General features: G+C 44.6%; 1 protein-coding gene across 1 annotated transcript; it reads left to right on the top strand.

The window, feature by feature from the left end:
* Window positions 1–298: 298 nt before the first annotated feature.
* LOC120028088 (very-long-chain (3R)-3-hydroxyacyl-CoA dehydratase 1-like) lies at window positions 299–17,856 on the top strand. The gene is made up of 7 exons (XM_038973250.1): window positions 299–417; window positions 6,174–6,291; window positions 6,498–6,516; window positions 7,083–7,171; window positions 7,478–7,599; window positions 16,426–16,604; window positions 16,957–17,856. Exons 1-7 carry the CDS (start codon window positions 299–301, stop codon window positions 17,037–17,039), a joined length of 729 nt encoding a protein of 242 aa, XP_038829178.1. The 3' UTR covers window positions 17,040–17,856.
* Window positions 17,857–19,925: the final 2,069 nt, after the last annotated feature.

Here is a 19,925-nt window from a genome sequence, read left to right as displayed (position 1 = left end):
ATAACTATTATTACCCTAATATCCAAGTGAAATGATTATAGTCAAGAATTCATGAACCGTTACAGTTAAATAAAATTTAACTAATGAAGGCAGTGCCACTACCGGGGCAAATGCTTGATTGAATGACTCATTGACAGCGGGACTTTTCTTAGGGACATGCCACCACGCACTTGTTGCAGCAATAGTCCCGCGAGAGGGGTGCCGTGGGTACATTGACGGATGACCCTGCTGCTCCCAGTCCCAGCTGTCAGCTGCGCTCGTGCACCGTTTCTGACTTTCCCACTCTGTCCCCGGTACCATGGCGTCCATGGAGGAGGACGGCTCGGTTGAGGAGAAGGATAACAACAACAAGAAGAGAACGAAAAGTGCAATCGCTGTCGCATGGCTTACATTTTACAACATCGCCATGACGGCCGGGTATGTGGATAATTCTACCCTATAGCTGATTATGAAGTAGCCACTCCCTGAAAACTTCGCTATGCACCAGAGCGCTGTGAGCAAGCGTGTGTTGCTGTTTATAGGTCCGTGGTGTCTCTGACACTGCAAGTGTCTCATTCAGTTGCAGTCAGCAAAATAAAAGTAAGGGACTTGAAATGAAAAGGTTCCAAGAAGACAATTCTCAAATAATCAATATGACTATCTTTTTTTAAATTTTAAATAACGGCGGTGGAAGTGCGGCACCAGGCGGGAGTTCAGTCTGTCCAAATACGGTCGATTACACGATGTCAGCGTCATACCCAGCCTTACCTTGCAGTGTTGCAGTGATAAGTATAGCCGGAGCGCTGACACTGGAGCTCCGATCTCGGAGAATGAAATGCGCAATTGGCATATTTTTATAACTGCAATTGTATGCGTTTTAAACCGCGCGGGCGCGACTACGCAATTATTTTACTCTAGTGTTCTTAGTTATTTTAGTGAACTCACTAAACGAACTTACTTTATTGGTTGCCAAGTTTTCAATCATTTATTAATCTGTTGATGGTGTCTTAAATTAATCTGCATTGGTCTGATGAGCCACTTTAACGAGGAATTCTCCTTTTTGGAGATATGCATAAAATGCGCATTTTAAGGATATATTGGATCCACTTTCACTCAGTGATCTCCACTTCCACTCAATGTAGTTTATTGTCTGTTCTACGCATAATGGGTATTTTGGAATTACATGAAGGTGTGAAAACTAAGTTCAGTTGTCTAGACTTTTGTTCACAATGACCAAGAGGTGGTTGGTTATAAGCCCCTGTACCTGATCTCCCTCATACAGAGTAAACAGATACCAAACTTTTGATTCAAACATTCAAAGAGCTGTTAAAATATTGACTATTGCATTCAAACGGTTCTTTTTTTGTCCCTTCTCTCCGTATGATAGCACCAACCTACACCCACATTATTCAACAATCCTTATATGATAGTAACTGTTAGTAACTGAACCGTTTTGCAAGTCCTAAACCCAGTTAATGTAATTAGCGTCAAACAAACCCGAATAAATTATTGTGCTGAGACTGAGAGAAAATATATTTACAATAAAATAGGAATAGACTCCCAAGTAATGCACCTCTGCCCTGGTAAACCGCTGTTTCTTTTTAAAGCGGCTTGTGGTTGGAAGCAGATAATGTAGAGTTTTCCATGTAATCAAATAAGAGTTAGGCAAACCTTTGCAATATAGGCAAACACTTGTCCACAGCTTGTGCACCTGACCGACCAACCACCTGAGGTCAAACGGTGAACGGTAGCCACTAGGCTACCACTAGGCTATAATGGTAGCCATTAGGCTACAACGGTAGCTACAACAGTACCAGGTCAACCTGGTTTAACAGTACCGTTCCTGTATAACAGACTGTAGCAGTAGTGTATCTCTCACCTATCCCTGACAAGGTTTGAGTTAACCTCAAGGTACACTATAAAATGTCACATAAACTGTGATTTACAAGTAACATACAGTACCAGTCAAAAGTTTGGACTCACCTACTCATTCAAGGGTTTTTCTTTGTTGTTTATTTATCTACATTGTAGAATAATAGTGAAGACATCCAAACTGTGAAATAACACAAACGGAATCATGTAGTAACCCAAAAAGTGTTAAACAAATCAAAATATATTTTATATTCTTCAAAGTAGCCACCCTTTGCCTCGATGACAGCTTTGCACACTCTTGGCATTCTTTCAACCAGCTTCATGAGGAATGCTTTTCCAAGTGTTGAAGGAGTTCCCACAAATGCTGAGCACTTGTTGGCTGCTTTTCCTTGACTCTGCGGTCCAACTCATCCCAAACCATCTCAATTGGGTTGAGGTTGGGTGATTGTGGAGGCCAGGTCATCTGATGCAGCACTCCATCACTCTCCTTGGTCAAATAGCCCTTACACAGCCTGGAGGTGTCTTTTGGGTCATTGTCCTGTTGAAAAACAAATGATAGTCCCACTAAACGCAAACCAGATGGGATGGCATATTGCTGCAGAATGCTCTGGTAGCCATGCTGGTGAGGTGTGCCTTGAATTTTAAATAAATCATGACAGTGTCACCAGCAAAGCACCACCACACCATCACACCTTCTCCTCCATGCTTCACGGTGGGAAGCACACATGGGGAGATCATCCGTTCACCTACTTTGCGGCTCACAAAGACATGGCAGTCAAAACCAAAAATCTAAAATTTGGACTCATCAGACGAAAGGACAAATTTTCACCGGTCTAATGTCCATTGCTTGTGTTTCTTGGCCCAAGCAAGTCTCTTCTTCTTATTGGTGTCCTTTAGTAGTGGTTTCTTTGCAGCAATTTGACCATGAAGGCCTGATTCACACAGTCTCCTCTAAACAGTTGATGTTGAGATGTGTGTGTTACTTGAACTCTGTGAAGCATTTATTTGGGCTGCAATATGAGGTGCAGTTAACTCTAATGAACTTTTCCTCTGCAGCAGATGTAACTCTGGGTCTTCCTTTCCTGTGGCGGTCCTCATGCCAGTTTCATCATAGCGCTTGATGGTTTTTGCGACTGCAATTGAATAAACTTTCAAAGTTCTGGAAATGTTCCGCTTTGACTGACCTTCATGTCTTAAAGTAATGATGGACTGTTGTTTCTTTTTGCTTATTTGAGCTGTTCTTTCCATAATATGGACTTGGTCTTTTACCAAATAGGGCTATCTTCTGTATACCACCCCTACCTTGTCACAACACAACTGATTGGCTCAAACGCATTAAGAAGAAAATAAATTCCAGAAATTAACTTTTAACAAGGCACACCTGTTCATTTAAATGCTTTCCAGGTGACTACCTCATGAAGATGGTTGAGAGAATGCCAAGAGTGTTCAAAGCTGTCATCAAGACAAAGGGTGTCTACTTTGAAGAATCTCAAATAGAAAATACATTTTGATTTGTTTAACATTTTTTTGGTTCCTACATGATTCCAGGGTGTGTGATTTCACAGTTTTGATGTCTTCACTATTATTCTAAAATGTAGAAAATAGAAAAAAGAAAGAAAAACCCTAGAATGAGTAGATGTGTCCAAACTTTTGACTGGTACTGTATCTCACGGGCACTTAGAGGATGTCGGTGTAATGTCCAGGGACTATTCCTGCTATGAGCCCATTTAGCCATGAATACTGAATCAAGGGACCAAGTGTGATCTAATGGGGTTTTTAAAATGTCTGTAAAATAATAGTTATCTCAATTTAGTGGAATATGGAATATGGTTGAGGAAACTATGCAACTTTGGCTTGCCTCATTACTAATACTGTACGGAATTGTGATCCTATGACAAACATTTTTGTAAAGTTACACATTTTAGAGAAAAAGAGAACAGCTGTATGCCAACACCCACAAATAAACCTTCACAGACACACCTTGACAGAGATCCATAACACTGCTGACCTAGTAGACGTGTGAATGTAAAGACACCACAGACCATTTCCCTCAGGTCATGCGTAGTTTAAAAAGCAAATGGTGAAAAACAGGGGCGGTATTTATCAAGCGTCTCAGAGTAAAGGAGTGCCGATTTTAGGTTCAGTTTTGCCTTTTAGATCACATTGAATAAGATTACATGGACAGGGAGGACCTGATCCTAGATCAGCACTCCTACTCTGAGACTCTTGATCCATACGGCCCCCGATCTTCTGTGTAAGTTCTGTACAAGAACTCTCACACCTTTCTGTTGTTTACCCTGATCTTTATCCTTGACTAAAGCCACAGAGAATTAGCTTTAAATGGTCCTCAAAATGGATCTTCAATTAAATAGTAAAACATGTAGTATTGATTTTAATTCAAACATATAAAGGTCACAAGGCCCAATTAGGCATATTACTGTGATAGCAAAAACGTACATATTTTTGTTGTATCCTGTGTGTAATGGACCAATAAAGATTGTATTGTATTAGTATAGTGCTCTACAAATGGTGTCTGCACGTGATGGTTCAGGGATTTGCTTGATAAAAAATAAAAACATCTTCAGTTCCTCCTGAATGTAGTTTTGGCAGTAGCGGGGTTGCTGCTAGTTCAGCGAGATGACAAGCTGAACAGCTTTTCCCACAATTCTGTGTTTACATTCTGTCTGGCATATAGCTCTGCTGTAGTGACTGATGTATAGCCAGATTAGTGTGTGCAGTACCAGGCTAGAGACAATTATCTCCTCTGTAGAAAGAACTTGGTGCTCCCTGTTTCACCAACTGACGCGGTGATGTGTTCCAAATAGCACCCTTTTCCCTACATAGTACACTACTTTTAACTAGAGCCCTGGTCAAAAGTAGTGCACTATGTGTGGAATAGGGAGCCATTTGGGACTTATAGTGGGTGATGAGAAGGCATACAAGTTTAGTTGGCGTCCATTCTGCTTTTGCTTACGATAGTACTGTAAAAGCCTTACAGGAAAAATAAACGACAAATTTGAGCATGTGAAAACACGATCTCGTGAAATAAATGTCAACCGTTTTTCACATATTAACGCAATTCCATATGTTTAGATTTAGAGTTTCAAGTTGAATTGAACAGTATAAAACAATCGGAATGGAGAAAGACCCATTGAAATCACATAAAATGTATATGTTGCCGCCCTAGGGTCACGCACTACTCATAAAGCAAATGTTTTACTTATATTATTCAAAATACCGTCATACCGTCTAATTAAAGTACTATGATAGGATATTTTGTCCATATCGCCCAGACCTACATGTGAATCTGTAATTCACATGTGAGGTGAAAACATGTTATTCTTCACTGAGTTCTCTGTGAAAAGGTGGTGTTAACATGTGAACTCTACATTTAATACATGTCAACATATTTAATGAAAATGTCACGTTTTTTTGTAAGGGAATGAAATGATATGGGGGTTTTAATGTAAATGGTAAGATGTTCAGCTAAAACAGTGTAAAAAAATCTTTAATCAATGACGGTATGATCACATTTGACATGACCACTTGGGATTTGAACTCATAACCTCAGAATTTGGGGTAGGCTGATCTTTCTGTTGCGCCGCAGTCTGTAGTATTCCTCTGCACGTTCATTACCATTACTCCTCAATATGATAAATATAATAGTTTATCTTGAGTGTATTTTTAACAAAGCTGAGATTTACTTTACTTAAGTCCAAAGAGTAGGAATACAGGTGAAATCAGTCATTGACACAGACATGGTGGCGTAGCAGGAAGATCGGAATGCTGTGAACCAAGAGGTTGTTAGTTCAAATGTGAAATAATAATTACTGTATAAATAAACACACACATTTTAATCATGTATTTCAAAGTGTGTCAAATATGTCAATTGAAAACACTGTATGTTAAAAGCCCTGGTTGTTTGTGTATCCTAACTAATCATTTTTGTTTGCAGGGCATCACGTGTGAAATCGCATGTGAATAATATTCACATGTGGAAAAATGTGATCCACGTAAAAGGTTATGTGATCACATGTGAAAATCCATGTGGCACTTCATGTGAAATATGATCACGTGTGAAGTGTTCCCGAAAGCAAATGATTTCACATGGTTTCACATTTTCCTGTAAAGGAAGTAGGCTAAGTCAAAAAGACGAGACTGAAGAAGCTAAAAGCATAACTATGGAAACAGTGATTGAACTGTGTACTTTTATACAGTAACTCCAAAGTGGTATCTATTCGGTAATCTATGTCCTTCTCGTGCACACTCTAATGTAAAATACAGTTATTCAGATGTTATAAATATTTGATCTTCTTTTCCAGGTGGCTGGTTTTGGCTATGGCAATGATGCGCTTTTACATCCAGAAAGGCACACACAAGGGTCTGTACAAAAGTATAGCAAGGACACTCAAGTTTTTCCAGACAGTTGCGTTAGTTGAGGTGAGTTTCTGGAATATTGGCATAGTTCTCTATACAGCCGTATTCAAACAAAGTATTCAACGAAGACAGTTGGGAAAATAGGCAAATGTTGAAATTACTGGTAAGATCCCTCTGTGTGCTTTAAATACTTTGACGCTGAGAGCTTTGATGCAGAGAAGAAGTGAGGAGAGGCGATTCACTCATTCTGATTTGTTATCTTCTTTCAGGTGGGGCACTGTGCAATCGGTACGTATTGTCTTGAATAACAACCATGTAATGTGAGGGCCTCCCAAGTGGCGCAGCGGTCTAAGGCTTGAGGCGTCACTACAGACTCGGGTTCGATCCCAGGCTGTGTCACAGCCGGCCGTGACTGGGAGACCCATGAGGCGGCGCACAATTGGCCCAGCGTCGTCCGGGTTAGGGGAGGGTTTGGCCGGCTGGTATTTTCTTGTCCCATCACGCTCTAGCTACTCCTTGTGGCGGACCGGGCGCCCACAAGCTGACCTCAGTCGCCAGATGGACGGTGTTTCCTCTGACACGTTGGTGCGGCTGGCTTCCGGGTTAAGCGAGCAGTGTGTCAAGAAGCAGTGCGGCTTGGCAGGGTCGTGTTTCGGAGGACACACGGCTCTCGACCTTCGCCTCTCCCGAGTCCATAGGGGAGTTGCAGCGATGGGACAAGACTGTAACCACCAATTGGATATCACGAAATTGGGGAGAAAAATGGGTAAAAGTACCAAAAACAAACAAACATATAATGTGAGTATCTCTTAGCTCTGACAGCAATGTTTATTTCCCCGGTTCTGACCCTCTAGGAATTGTGAGGACCTCTGTAATTGTGACCGGGGTTCAAGTGTGTTCACGAATCTTCATGGTGTGGTTCATCACCAACAGCATCAAACAGGTGACTATCACATTTATCACCAAATAGGTGTTTTGTAGCTCAGGTTACCATCTACATTAAGATGCCTTGGAGTGGGTGAGGTTAAGTTGCCCCTAGACACTGATCTTGGATCAGTTTAGCATTTTCCCCACCAATTGTTAAATTTAGGATTGGGGGACGGGAAGCTGATCCTAAATCTGTACGTAGGGGAAACTTCACCCCGGAGCGCAACTGTAGTAATATCCTACTATACAACATGGACCCCATTAACTGTTAACTAGCTTCTCCTCCCTTGTTTTGTCCCTATCCCTGTTGACTTTCTGGAAGATCCAGAACGAAGAAAGTGTAATCCTCTTCCTGGTCGTTTGGACGTTGACAGAGATTACCAGATATTCATACTATACATTCAATCTGCTCAACCACCTGCCGTACTTCATCAAATGGGCCAGGTGGAGATGGGGATGGGAGGGCCGGGTTTGGGTAGCTCTGGTTCAGTGTGTTTACATGCGGCTTGCTGATGCAGAGCCTTCTCAGCATCAGAAAGCTGCACGTAAACGCCCTGGACAAGAGCTAGGGTTTGCGGTGCTCTTATAGTTCTGTGCATGCCGGTTTGGTTTGATTGGCGTTTCCCCTGGTATGCTTCCCAGTATTCGCCTATAGCCATGCATAAGGTATCTCTTGGCTCATAGCCAGGCAGCATGTGATCAGCATGAGTGTGTTGTGTTTATTGATTAGCCCGTTCAATATGGATGTTGGCTGACCTAACTGCTAACACTTAGTACTCTGGCATTATCACTTTGATTTATGGGCTAAGACAGTTGTGGGTAACCAATGGATTACATGCTAGGCGATCAGGCATCGATAAGCATACAGATCAGAGATTGGAGAAAAGGTGGCGACACCATCAGTGCAGGGATTGGGATTTATTCTCGGGCCATATGGATGAAGCATCTCAGAGTAGGAGTGATGAATAAGAACAACAATGAATAAGAATACATGGACAGGGGACGTGATCCTAGATCAACATTCATACTCTGAGATAATAAGGTTTCCCCTCATATTCAGCTCTGAGTCAAGCTGTTATTGTCTTTCCAGATGTGGATGACGTAAGGATGGTGTCATCTTTTCTCTCCTACTTTCAACATTCCTTCACGCCTCTTTGATGCTTGTGTGGACCATAGCGCCACTGATTTTGAGTCTTTCACACACTGCACCAGACCTGGGTTCAAATACTATTTTAAATAATTTCAAAGACTTTATCTGTGCTTGATTAAGCTTCCCTGACTTCCAATGGAATAGTCCCAAAGGTGCAAACCCCACCTATCTGGCACGCGAAGCAAGCTTAAGCAAACGCCACAAGTATTTTAACGGTTTCAAATACTATTTGAACCCAGGTCTGCAATTCACAATCTCAGACATGCACAACTACTGTAACACATGGCATTAGCTGACGGTGACAGGGGGTTAGGTGTCGGTGTTACCTCCCAGTCCAACAGCTAAGCAGTACTGTAGTAAAAAGACCTATTTCTTATGTGTATGTCATTATACACAACGCTCATCATTATACACAACACTCTATTTACCACCGCTGTCAGCACACCGGTGACATAACGTGGGACTATCAGGAACACTGGTGAGACTATGAGAATATGAAGGCCCTCAGATTAAATGTGAGCACTGGTGAAGAATGCCTACTACACACATGGGGAGCAATCTGACCGACCTAGAGTCCTGGGGTCCTATGGCTAAGAGCTTGCTGCTTTCCGTTCAAAATCAGAATGTCTAGAAATCAGATTAGCGACCGACCCCATTTTTTGGCTATGAGTTTGGGTGACAGTGAGTGACAATGAGACTCCAGTTTTTCCAATGACTTCAGCAAGTCCGATCTTGTTCCTGTCACCACAGTACTGCACATTCCATATGTTTGTTTACATGTAGGATAAATCTCTTGGGTTTGCGGGTTTGCTTCACCGGTCTTGATCGGTCAGTGTAACCCCTGTTCTCCTCCGCTCTCGTCCACCCCCATTCCCCGTCCCCCTCTGAGTGATCTCAAGGGTTCCTTTAAGCAGGGAGGGGAGGGGAGGGGAGGGGAGGGGAGGGGAGCAGCCAGGTCCCCCCGTGGGCGGGAAGAGGGGCTCATGTTCAGCTGCTCCTGTTTCTAAGACCATCTGTTTTGGGAATGGAATGCTCGCCCAACATTTCACTCACATCCGCCAAGATGCTCCCCCGAGCCGCCACCACGTTCTTGAGTAAATCAGGGATTCTTACGCACCAACATCACCACATATATAGATCCCTCTCCTTTGATAACCGACTCGTTTTAATCCCCCATACATTTTTGTTCACTTTTGAAATGGAATACAGTAGTGTAATTACCCGTATATTAATCCTTCCTTTCTGGGTTGTTTATTAACCAATATTTAACACTGTGGCACGGTTTCCTGGACACGTATTAAGCCTAGTTCTGGACTGAAAACCAAGCTCAGTGGAGAATCTCCATTGAAAGTGCTTTTTAGTCCAGGGCTAGGCATAACCTTTGTCCGGGAAACAGCCCCCTGTACATTTTGAATAATGATGTGCAGAAATCCAGTAATGTTAAAACACTTAGAAAATTGTTAATTAAGCTGATCATTTGGTTGGCATTCAGACCTGTTGGTGTTCAAACAGCTAAATCGTTTTTTAAGTGCCAACTGTATTTTTGAAAACTTCCAATCTGGTTTTAGTGCCCACCACAGCACAGAGACAGCCTTAGTTGGAGTGATAAATTATCTTAGAGCCAACACAGATGCCAAACAGCTCTCTGTCCTTGTACTCTTAGATTTAAGTGCTGCAGTCAACACTGTTGACCATGATTTCCTTCTGGACAGACTGGAGAGTTGGGTTGGCCTCTCCGGTACAGTTCTAAATTGGTTTAGGATCTATTTAACCGGTCGAGAGTTTTTTTTGTCACCCTTGGTGAACATAACTCAGAGATAATACATATCACATGTGGCGTTCCACAAGTTTCAATTTTGGGTCTGGTACTGATCAACTTATATGTGTTACCCCTCGGCAGCGTTATCAGAAAGCACAGTAGCTGCTATGCAGACGATACACAACTTTACATCTCTATGTCATCAGAGGATTTTAGCTCCTTGGATAAATTAGTAGACTGTATGTAACGGCTTTCCTCCTCCTCTTCATCCGAAGAGGAGGAGCAGGGATTCGACCAAAACGCAGCGTTGTGAAATGACATGATTTATTTAAACAAGACGAAAAAACGAACTACACTTGAATAATTAACAAAACAAATAAACGATGTAGACAGACCTGAACGACGAACTCACATGAAACACGAAGAACGCATGAACAGGAAAACTGCCTACATAAAACGAACGAACAAACAAAACCGAAACAGTCCCATGTGGCATAACATAACACAGACACTGACACAGGAGACAACCACCCACAACAAACAGTGTGAAAACACCTACCTTAATATGACTCTCAATCAGAGGAAATGAAAACCACCTGCCTCTAATTGAGAGCCATATCAGGTCACCCTTTAAACCAACATAGAAACAGAAAACATAGACTGCCCACCCAAACTCACGTCCTGACCAACTAACACATACAAAACTAACAGAAAACAGGTCAGGAACGTGACACTGTATTAGTATTTAAATACTTGGAATGCTCACAACTTCCTCTGGCTAAATCAAGACAAGACCGAGTGTAACGGCTTTCTTCCTGGGATGAAGGAGAGGACCAAAATGCAGCGCCGTTAGTGTTCAACATGTTTAATTAACCAATAAACAATGAACATTAACAAATAACAAAAATAACAAACGTGAAAGCCGAGACAGTCCTATTAGGTGCAGAACACAAACACAGATACAGGAAACAACCACCCACAATCCCCAACACAAAACAAGCCACCTTTATATGATTCTCAATCAGGGACAACGATTGACAGCTGTCTCTGATTGAGAACCATATTAGGCTGAACACAGAAACAGACAAACTAGACACACAACATAGAATACCCACCCCAACTCACGCCCTGACCAACTAAACACATACAAAACAGAAAACAGGTCAGGAACGTGACAGAACCCCCCCCTCAAGGTGCGAACTCCGGGCGCACCCCTAAAACTCAAGGGGAGGGTCTGGGTGGGCATCTGTCCGCGGTGGCGGCTCCGGCGGTGGACGAGGACACCACTCCACCACTGTCTTTGTCCCCCTCCTTAGCGTCCTTTGGGTGGCGACCCTCGCCCCCGACCATGGTCCAGGAACCTTCACTAAGACCCCTCCTAAATAGAGGAGACAACTCAGGACAGAGAAGTAGCTCAGGACAAAGAGGTAGCTCAGGACAGAGAGGTAGCTCAGGACAGAGAGGTAGCTCCGGACAGAGAGGTAGCTCCGGACAGAGAGGTAGCTCCGGACAGAGAGGTAGCTCCGGACAGAGAGGTAGCTCCGGACTGAGTGGCAGCTCCGGACTGAATGGCAGCTCCGGACTGAGTGGCAGCTCCGGACTGAGTGGCAGCTCCGGACTGAGTGGCAGCTCCGGACTGAGTGGCAGCTCCGGACTGGAGGGCAGCTCATGACTGGAGGGCAGCTCATGACTGGAGGGCAGCTCATGACTGGAGGGCAGCTCATGACTGGAGGGCAGCTCATGACTGGCTGGCGTCTCTGGCAGCTCCTGACTGGCTGGCGGCTCTGGCAGCTCCTGACTGGCTGGCGGCTCTGGCAGCTCCTGACTGGCTGGCGGCTCTGGCAGCTCCTGACTGGCTGGCGGCTCTGGCAGCTCCTGACTGGCTGGCGGCTCTGGCAGCTCCTGACTGGCTGGCGGCTCTGGCAGCTCCTGACTGGCTGGCGGCTCTGGCAGCTCCTGACTGGCTGGCGGCTCTGGCAGCTCCTGACTGGCTGGCGGCTCTGGCGGCTCCTGACTGACGGACGGCTCTAGCGGCTCCTGACTGACGGACGGCTCTAATGGCTCGGGACAGACGGGCGGCTCTAATGGCTCGTGGCAGACGGATGACTCAGATGGCGCTAGGCAGACAGATGGCTCAGACGGCGCTAGGCAGACAGATGGCTCAGACGGCGCTGGGCAGACGGATGGCTCAGACGGCGCTGGGCAGACGGATGGCTCAGATGGCGCTGGGCAGACGGATGGCTCAGATGGCGCTGGGCAGACGGATGGCTCAGATGGCGCTGGGCAGACGGATGGCTCAGACGGCGCTGGGCAGACGGATGGCTCAGACGGCGCTGGGCAGACGGATGGCTCAGACGGCGCTGGGCAGACGGATGACTCAGACGGCGCTGGGCAGACGGATGACTCAGACGGCGCTGGGCAGGCAGGCAGCTCAGACGGCGCTGGGCAGGCAGGCAGTGCAGGCGGCGTTGAGCAGACGAGCAGTGCAGGCAGTTCAGACGGCGCTGGGCAGGCAGGCAGCTCAGACGGCGCTGGACAGACGAGCAGTGCAGGCGGCGTTGAGCAGACGAGCAGTGCAGGCAGTTCAGACGGCGCTGGACAGACGAGCAGTGCAGGCGGCGTTGGGCAGACGGCCGACTCTGACCCGCTGAGGCGCACAGTAGGCCTGGTGCGTGGTGCCGGAACTGGTGGTACCGGACTGGAGACACGCACCTCAAGGCTAGTGCGGGGAGCAGGAACAGGGCACACTGGACTCTCGATGCGCACTATAGGCCTGGTGCGTGGTACCGGCACTGGTGGTACCGGGCTGAGGGCACGCACCTCAGGGCGAGTGCGGGGAGAAGGCACAGTGCGTACAGGGCTCTGGAGACGCACAGGAGGCTTGGTGCGTGGTGCCGGAACTGGTGGTACTGGGCTGGAGACACGCACCACAGGGAGAGTGCGTGGAGGAGGAACAGGGCTCTGGAGACGCACTGGAAGCCTGGTGCGTGGTGTAGGCACTGGTGGTACTGGGCTGAGGCGGGAAGGTAGCGCCGGATATACCGGACCGTGCAGGCGTACTGGCTCCCTTGAGCACTGAGCCTGCCCAACCTTACCTGGTTGCATGCTCCCCGTAGCCCGTCCAGTGCGGGGAGGTGGAATAACCCGCACTGGGCTGTGTTGGCGAACCGGGGACACCATGCGTAAGGCTGGTGCCATGTACACCGGCCCGAGGAGACGTACTGGAGGCCAGATATGTAGAGCCGGCTTCATGGCACTTGGCTCAATGCTCACTCTAGCCCGCCCAGTGCGGGGAGGTGGAATAACCCGCACCGGGCTATGCACCCGTACAGGAGACACCGTGCGCTCTTCCGCATAACACGGTGTCTGCCCGTACTCCTGCTCTCCACGGTAAGCATGGGAAGTGAGCGCAGGTTTCCTACCTGCCCTCGCCACACTACCCTTTAGCCCCCCCCAACAAATACATTTTTTGGGTTTCTTCACGGGCTTCCAGCCCCGCTTCCGTGCTGCCTCCTCAGACCACCGCTCCTGGGCTTTAGCTGCCTCCATCTCTTCCCGAGAGCGGCGATCTTCTCCAACCTTAGCCCAGGGTCCTTCTCCGTTAAATATTTGCTCCCATGACCATTCCTCCTGGTACCGCTGCTGCTGTCGCTGCTGCCCGTTGCCACGCTGCTTGATCCTTGTTTGGTGGGTGGTTCTGTAACGGCTTTCTTCCTGGGATGAAGGAGAGGACCAAAATGCAGCGCCGTTAGTGTTCAACATGTTTAATTAACCAATAAACAATGAACATTAACAAATAACAAAAATAACAAACGTGAAAGCCGAGACAGTCCTATCTGGTGCAGAACACAAACACAGATACAGGAAACAACCACCCACAATCCCCAACACAAAACAAGCCACCTTTATATGATTCTCAATCAGGGACAACGATTGACAGCTGTCTCTGATTGAGAACCATATTAGGCTGAACACAGAAACAGACGAACTAGACACACAACATAGAATACCCACCCCAACTCACGCCCTGACCAACTAAACACATACAAAACAACAGAAAACAGGTCAGGAACGTGACACCGAGGTACTTATTGTTGGAGCCAAAGCACAGAGAGTGAATCTAGCCACACATTTTAATTCACAGGCAATAAAGATAAAACACCAGGTAAAAACCCTAAGTGTTATTTTAGATTCTTAACTCCACTTCGAATCACACATTAGGAATGTGACCAAAATAGCTTTTTACCACCTGAGGAACATTGCCATGGTGGGGCGTTTCTCTCTCAGGCTGATACAGAGAGACTTATCCATGCTTTTATTACAAGGTTTGACTTCTGTAATGCTCTCCTATCTGGTCTACCCAAGAAAGCCATATGTCAACTGCCAAACATACAGAATGCTGCAGCACGGGTACTGACCAAGACCAGACAGAGAGCACACATTACACCGGGTTTAAGGTCTCTTCACTAGCTGCCTGTGAGTTTTTGAATTAATTGAAAGATTATTCTATTTGTTTTTAAATCAATCCACGATTGTGCACCCCAATACATGTCAGATGCTTTTAAGTTATGTACACAGTAGGTCCCTCAGGTCCTCTGGTTACTGGCCTTTTAACTACCCCAAAGCCTAGGACCAAGAGGCATGGAGAGGCAGCCTTTAGTTATAATGCCCTCGTCCTCTGGAATAGCCTGCCAGAGAACCTGAGGGGGGCCGAAACGGTGGACATGTTTAAAAGAGATGTTAAAACATCTTTTTAGCTTTGCTTTTCCTCAGGGTGCTTTTTAGTTGTTAAGTTTGTTTCATTCTTTAGTTTTTTTTATCTTATGTTTGTTGTGTAGTACATTTTCAGCTTTTATTTTCATTATTTTATTTGTTTTTTTCCTGTAAAGCACATTGCGTTGCATTCCATGTCTGAAATGTGCTGTATAAATAAAGCTTGATTTGATTTGTTATACACTACTGTTCAAACGTTTGGGGTCACTTAGAAATGTCCTTGTTTTTGAAAGAAAAGCAATTTTCTGTCCATTAAAATAACATAAAATTGATCAGAAATACAAAGTAGACATTGCTAATGTTGTAAATGACTATTGTAGCTGGAAACGGCAGATTTTTTATGGAATATCTACATAGGTGTACAGAGGACTATAATCAGCAACCATCACTCCTGTGTTCCAATGGCACGTTGTGTTAGCTAATCCAAGTTTATCATTTTAAAAGGCTAATTGATCATTAGAAAACCCTTTTGCAATTATGTTAGCACAGCTGAAAACTGTTGTCCTGTTTAAAGAAGCAATAAAACTGGCCTTCTTCAAACTAGTTGAATATCTGGAGCATCAGCATTTGTGGGTTCGATGACACGCTCAAAATGGCCAGAAACAAAGAACTTTCTTCTGAAACTCGTTAGTCTATTCTTGTTCTGAGAAATTAAGGCTATTCCATGCGAGAAATTGCCAAGAAACTGATGATCTCGTACAACGCTGTGTACTACTCCCTTCACAGAACAGCGCAAACTGTCTCTAACCAGAATAGAAAGAGGAGTGAGAGGCCCTGGTGCACAACTGAGTAAGTGGACAAGTACATTAGAGTGTATAGTTTGAGAAACAGATGCCTCACAAGTCCTCAACTGGCAGCTTCATTAAATAGTACCCGCAAAACACCAGTCTCAACGTAAACAGTGAAGAGGCGACTGGGATGCTGGCCTTCTAGGCAGAGTTCCTCTGTCCAGTGTCTGTGTTCTTTTGCCCCTCTTAATATTTTCTTTTTATTGGCCAGTCTGAGATATGGCTTTGTCTTTGCAACTCTGCCTAGAAGGCCAGCATCCCGGATTTGCCTCTTCACTGTTGACGTTGAGACTGGTGTTTTACGGGTACTATTTAATGAAGCTGCCAGTTGAGGACTTGTGAGGCGTCCGTTTCTCAAGCTAGACACTCTAATGTACTTGTCCTCTTGAACAGATGTGCACCCGGGGCCTCCCACTCTTCTTTCTATTCTGGTTAGAGCCAGTTTGCGCTGTTCTGTGAAGGAAGTAGTACACAGTGTTGTACGAAATCTTCAGTTTCTTGACAATTTCTCGCATGGAATAGCCTTCATTTCTCAGAACAAGAATAGATACTAAAAACATGTCAGCCGTCACTATGGTAATCAGCCATTTAGTGGCCTAATTCATTGGCAAATGCTACAAGACACTTTTTCAAGATGGCATACATTTCCCCCCTTCATTTTGCAGGGTATGCATTCCAACGTAGTGTGAAGTTGAGTTTTTTTGTCGTTCTTTGCTGCACGGCCCTTAAGCTGAAGTGTGTGTGCGCGTGTGCATGCCTCTGTGTGTTTGTGTTATTGATGACTATCCTCTCCCTGTCAGATACAATATGTTTATCATCATGTACCCTCTCGGAGTGGCCGGAGAACTCCTGACTATTTACGCTGCTCTGCCGTTCGTTCGCAAAACCGGAATGTTGTCCATGAGGCTCCCCAACAAGTATAACGTCTCCTTCGACTACTATTACTTCCTCATCATCGTTATGCTCTCCTACATCCCATGTAAGCAGCTACGCACAGCGCATTTGGATGTTCAGCCTATAGGTGGATGTTAGTTACTCATGGGTGTTGGTTGTCTTGTTTTGACAAGTAGAATTGTTCAGGAGTTCAGTAGTTTGTGATGGCTGTTGTTAATTTGGGGTTTTGGGGGTAGTTTGTGATAGCTGTTGTTAATTTGGGTTGTTTGGAGTATTTTGGGGATGGTTTGGGTTGGTTTGGGTTGTTTTGGATAATTAGTAGGACCCAGTGTTTGATGGTTAAGTGCCTTTCACTCTTTGAAGGCTTTTTGTTCAAATATTGATCTGGACTGGATAATTGTTTAGATTGGTGGGTAAAATCTCTGTCTCTCTCCTAGTGTTCCCACAGCTCTTTTTCCACATGCTCCGTCAGAGGAGAAAGGTTCTTCTTGGGGAGATCATAGTGGAGAAGGACGAGTAGAGCCGCCTCACCGTCCAGCACCTGGCGTTCGTTTTGGAACAGCGAGCCCAAGTTCTCCACACTGCAACGCAAGCGACCGGGCGAGTCAGACCACTACCGACATCACGGGATTAACCAAGTAATAATCAGGGAAACAGGATTATGACATTCACCACAATAACCCAACTGGATTAAATACAAGACGAATCATTACCCAACAGGAATAACCTTCATCGGAATCATCACGAACAGACATCAGTCAACCAGAAGAATCATCACAGAACAGGAGTAGTCAGCGGAATAGTCATTCATGTGGAAAAAGGAATAAGTACAATCTATAGCTTGAATAATCATCATCATCATCTCAAAACTGGAACACTGTGCCAGTGCAGATAGCTAGATCCCCAGAGAGAGAGAGAGAGAGCACTGAATCCACTAGCCAGCATGGCCACATCATGTTGTCCTAAACCTCTGCAACCTGATAGCATACTGCACTGATTACCTGCTCTCAGCTGCAACAGTACAATATTGGAAGGCGCTTGCTGTGCATTGGGTCAACCACACAGCAGATACATACTGAACCCCCCATCAGTGCAACATACAGGGAGTTCGAGGGAACCAGGGACGGGTGATATGTATGAAAGGAGGGTTGAGGCCCCTGAGCTGGTTTTTGTCTCTTCTTTTAAATTGGAAATACATTTTTTAAGTGTTTTCCACCACAGTGATTTTATACATAAGTAAGCATGTTGCAACAATGACTAGACGGAAGCTCAAAAAAGAGAAAAAGTTCTGCATTAGACGTATTATACCTCGACAATAAATATGCTGCTTCCTCGGAGTATGTGTGTTGTACTTTATTTTGTAAACAATGAAATGTGAAACGCCACCGTTAGTAGGTTATTTTATGCACAGATCGGATCATTTGAAGAATGACTTCATTTATTCACATATCACATGGTTGGCAATTCTATGGTTTTGAACAGTAAAACACTTGCATTGAATGTTATTAGTACTTTAGGTGTAGCTTAGACTAAACAAAAAAAATATGTGTTGCTTTGCTCAGCTCTAATGTTCTCTCCATGTTGCTTTAATGTTTACCAAGAGCTCAGTCAAATGTATTTACAAGTGTACATCTAAAACAAGGTTGAATCTTTGCAGACAAGCGCTTTCTTTTGAAAGTTCAAGACAACATAGGAGACACGCAGAAAAGATACGAGATACATTACATCTGAGCACTCACAGTCTTCAGTTAGTCAGTGTTTTGTTCTTTAAGTTTAAAAATCTGTGTTCAGGATCCATTGTCCTTGTTGGTAATGTGCTGGTAGTTAGCGTTAGATTCCCTCTACTAAAAGGTGCCACTGTGTCAGATCGTTTCAATCTTCTGTGCAGCTGAAAGGATAGATTGGGATTGGGGTCATCTAATTGTATGCACTGCGATACCTAGCCCTGTGCTACAGTGTGCTGAATGAATCAACATCATGCTATGAATCAGGGCTAGACAAGAAGGAAAGAAACAATCAAATTCAATGTCAAAAATGACTGGACTATTATTGTTTTTCCAGTCACAAATGTACGTGTGAAGATACAGTACAGTATCATGGATCCGAGGATGGAATCATCTTCCTGGCACCATAAAGGCAAATGAGACCTCTGGTAAGAGCTACAGTAAAACAGACGTGCTGCGTTCCAGGCGGACTACATTGCACTGCCAGAACTCACAACACCCGGATAGGTTTTCAGCAGCCACGTCATAACCATATCATGTGATGTAGCAACCTGACTGCTCAGTCGATGACGTGGCATTGGTTGATGTAACGCAATGCCTGCAATGTAGTCATCCTGGAACACGACCAGTAGGGTTGTGATGGTCATGGAATTGTGGGATGCTGTAATGGCCAGGCAAATGACCACGGTCTCCGTAATAACCATTAGAATAGTAACAACATTTTTATTTTAAAAAATTTAGACCCACATTTTCTCCTCACCATCGTTACTCCTGATCACATGTGCTGCCATATAAATACAACGACTAGAACGGGGTGTCCTCGATCAAGTCAATGATGGCATAATGGGTGGACTGGCGGCCATTGTGAGTGTACAATAGGAGCAGAGCAGGAAGTAAAAGCAGGAAGTGCTGTGATTTGCTGATTCAAACTAAACTGACGTTACAAAAAAATACATTCCATCGCATGAGCCACATCAGTTAACATCATTTGAATTAACATTTTAAATTACCATGACAATTATTGCATCACAATACCAGGCGGCCATTGCGAGTTTACCCATGAGTTCATCAGTCAAATTGCCAGGGTTAAAGGTTCCAAGCCCGTTCTATTCTTCCTATTTCTATATGTGCTGCTGCTGCATTTTGGGGGGCGTCGCGCGCAACCATTGGTTGATGCAATGCAACGTTTGCAATGTAGTCAGCCTGGAACGTGACCACAGACTATTGCTACTTTGTGGAAAGTTCACACTCATACAACGACACAGGCGCCATAAGCAAACATACAGTACCGTAAAGAAACACTAACACGTACACTTGTGCAATCTTGACTTATACAACCAAGCAGACTTTCTGACTGTTATGTGTAAATACATCATTTATTCAAATCCATGTGTATAATAACGTAGTTATATATATATAGCTAGACAGTTCTTGAGGTTTTGAGAAAGGACTGGTGTTCCTCAAGGATAGCATATCAGCGACATTTCCTAGCTTTTTTTGCGCATCATTTTGCACCTCACATAATTGTGGAACTAGACTTTAAACCGTGAAAGGCACCGTGGTGATTCCCATTGGCACTGCTAAAATAATGATCTACATTGGAAAAAAAAAATGAAATACGAAAATATACATTCAGATAATCAGATATAAATGGACTTAAAGTCGTACAAAAAAAAACAGCA

The sequence above is a fragment of the Salvelinus namaycush genome, chromosome 33, assembly GCF_016432855.1.
Source record: "Salvelinus namaycush isolate Seneca chromosome 33, SaNama_1.0, whole genome shotgun sequence".
NCBI classification, from domain to species: Eukaryota; Metazoa; Chordata; class Actinopteri; order Salmoniformes; family Salmonidae; genus Salvelinus; species Salvelinus namaycush.
Note: the sequence above shows the minus strand (reverse complement) of the source record. Positions and strands in the feature narration are given on the sequence as shown.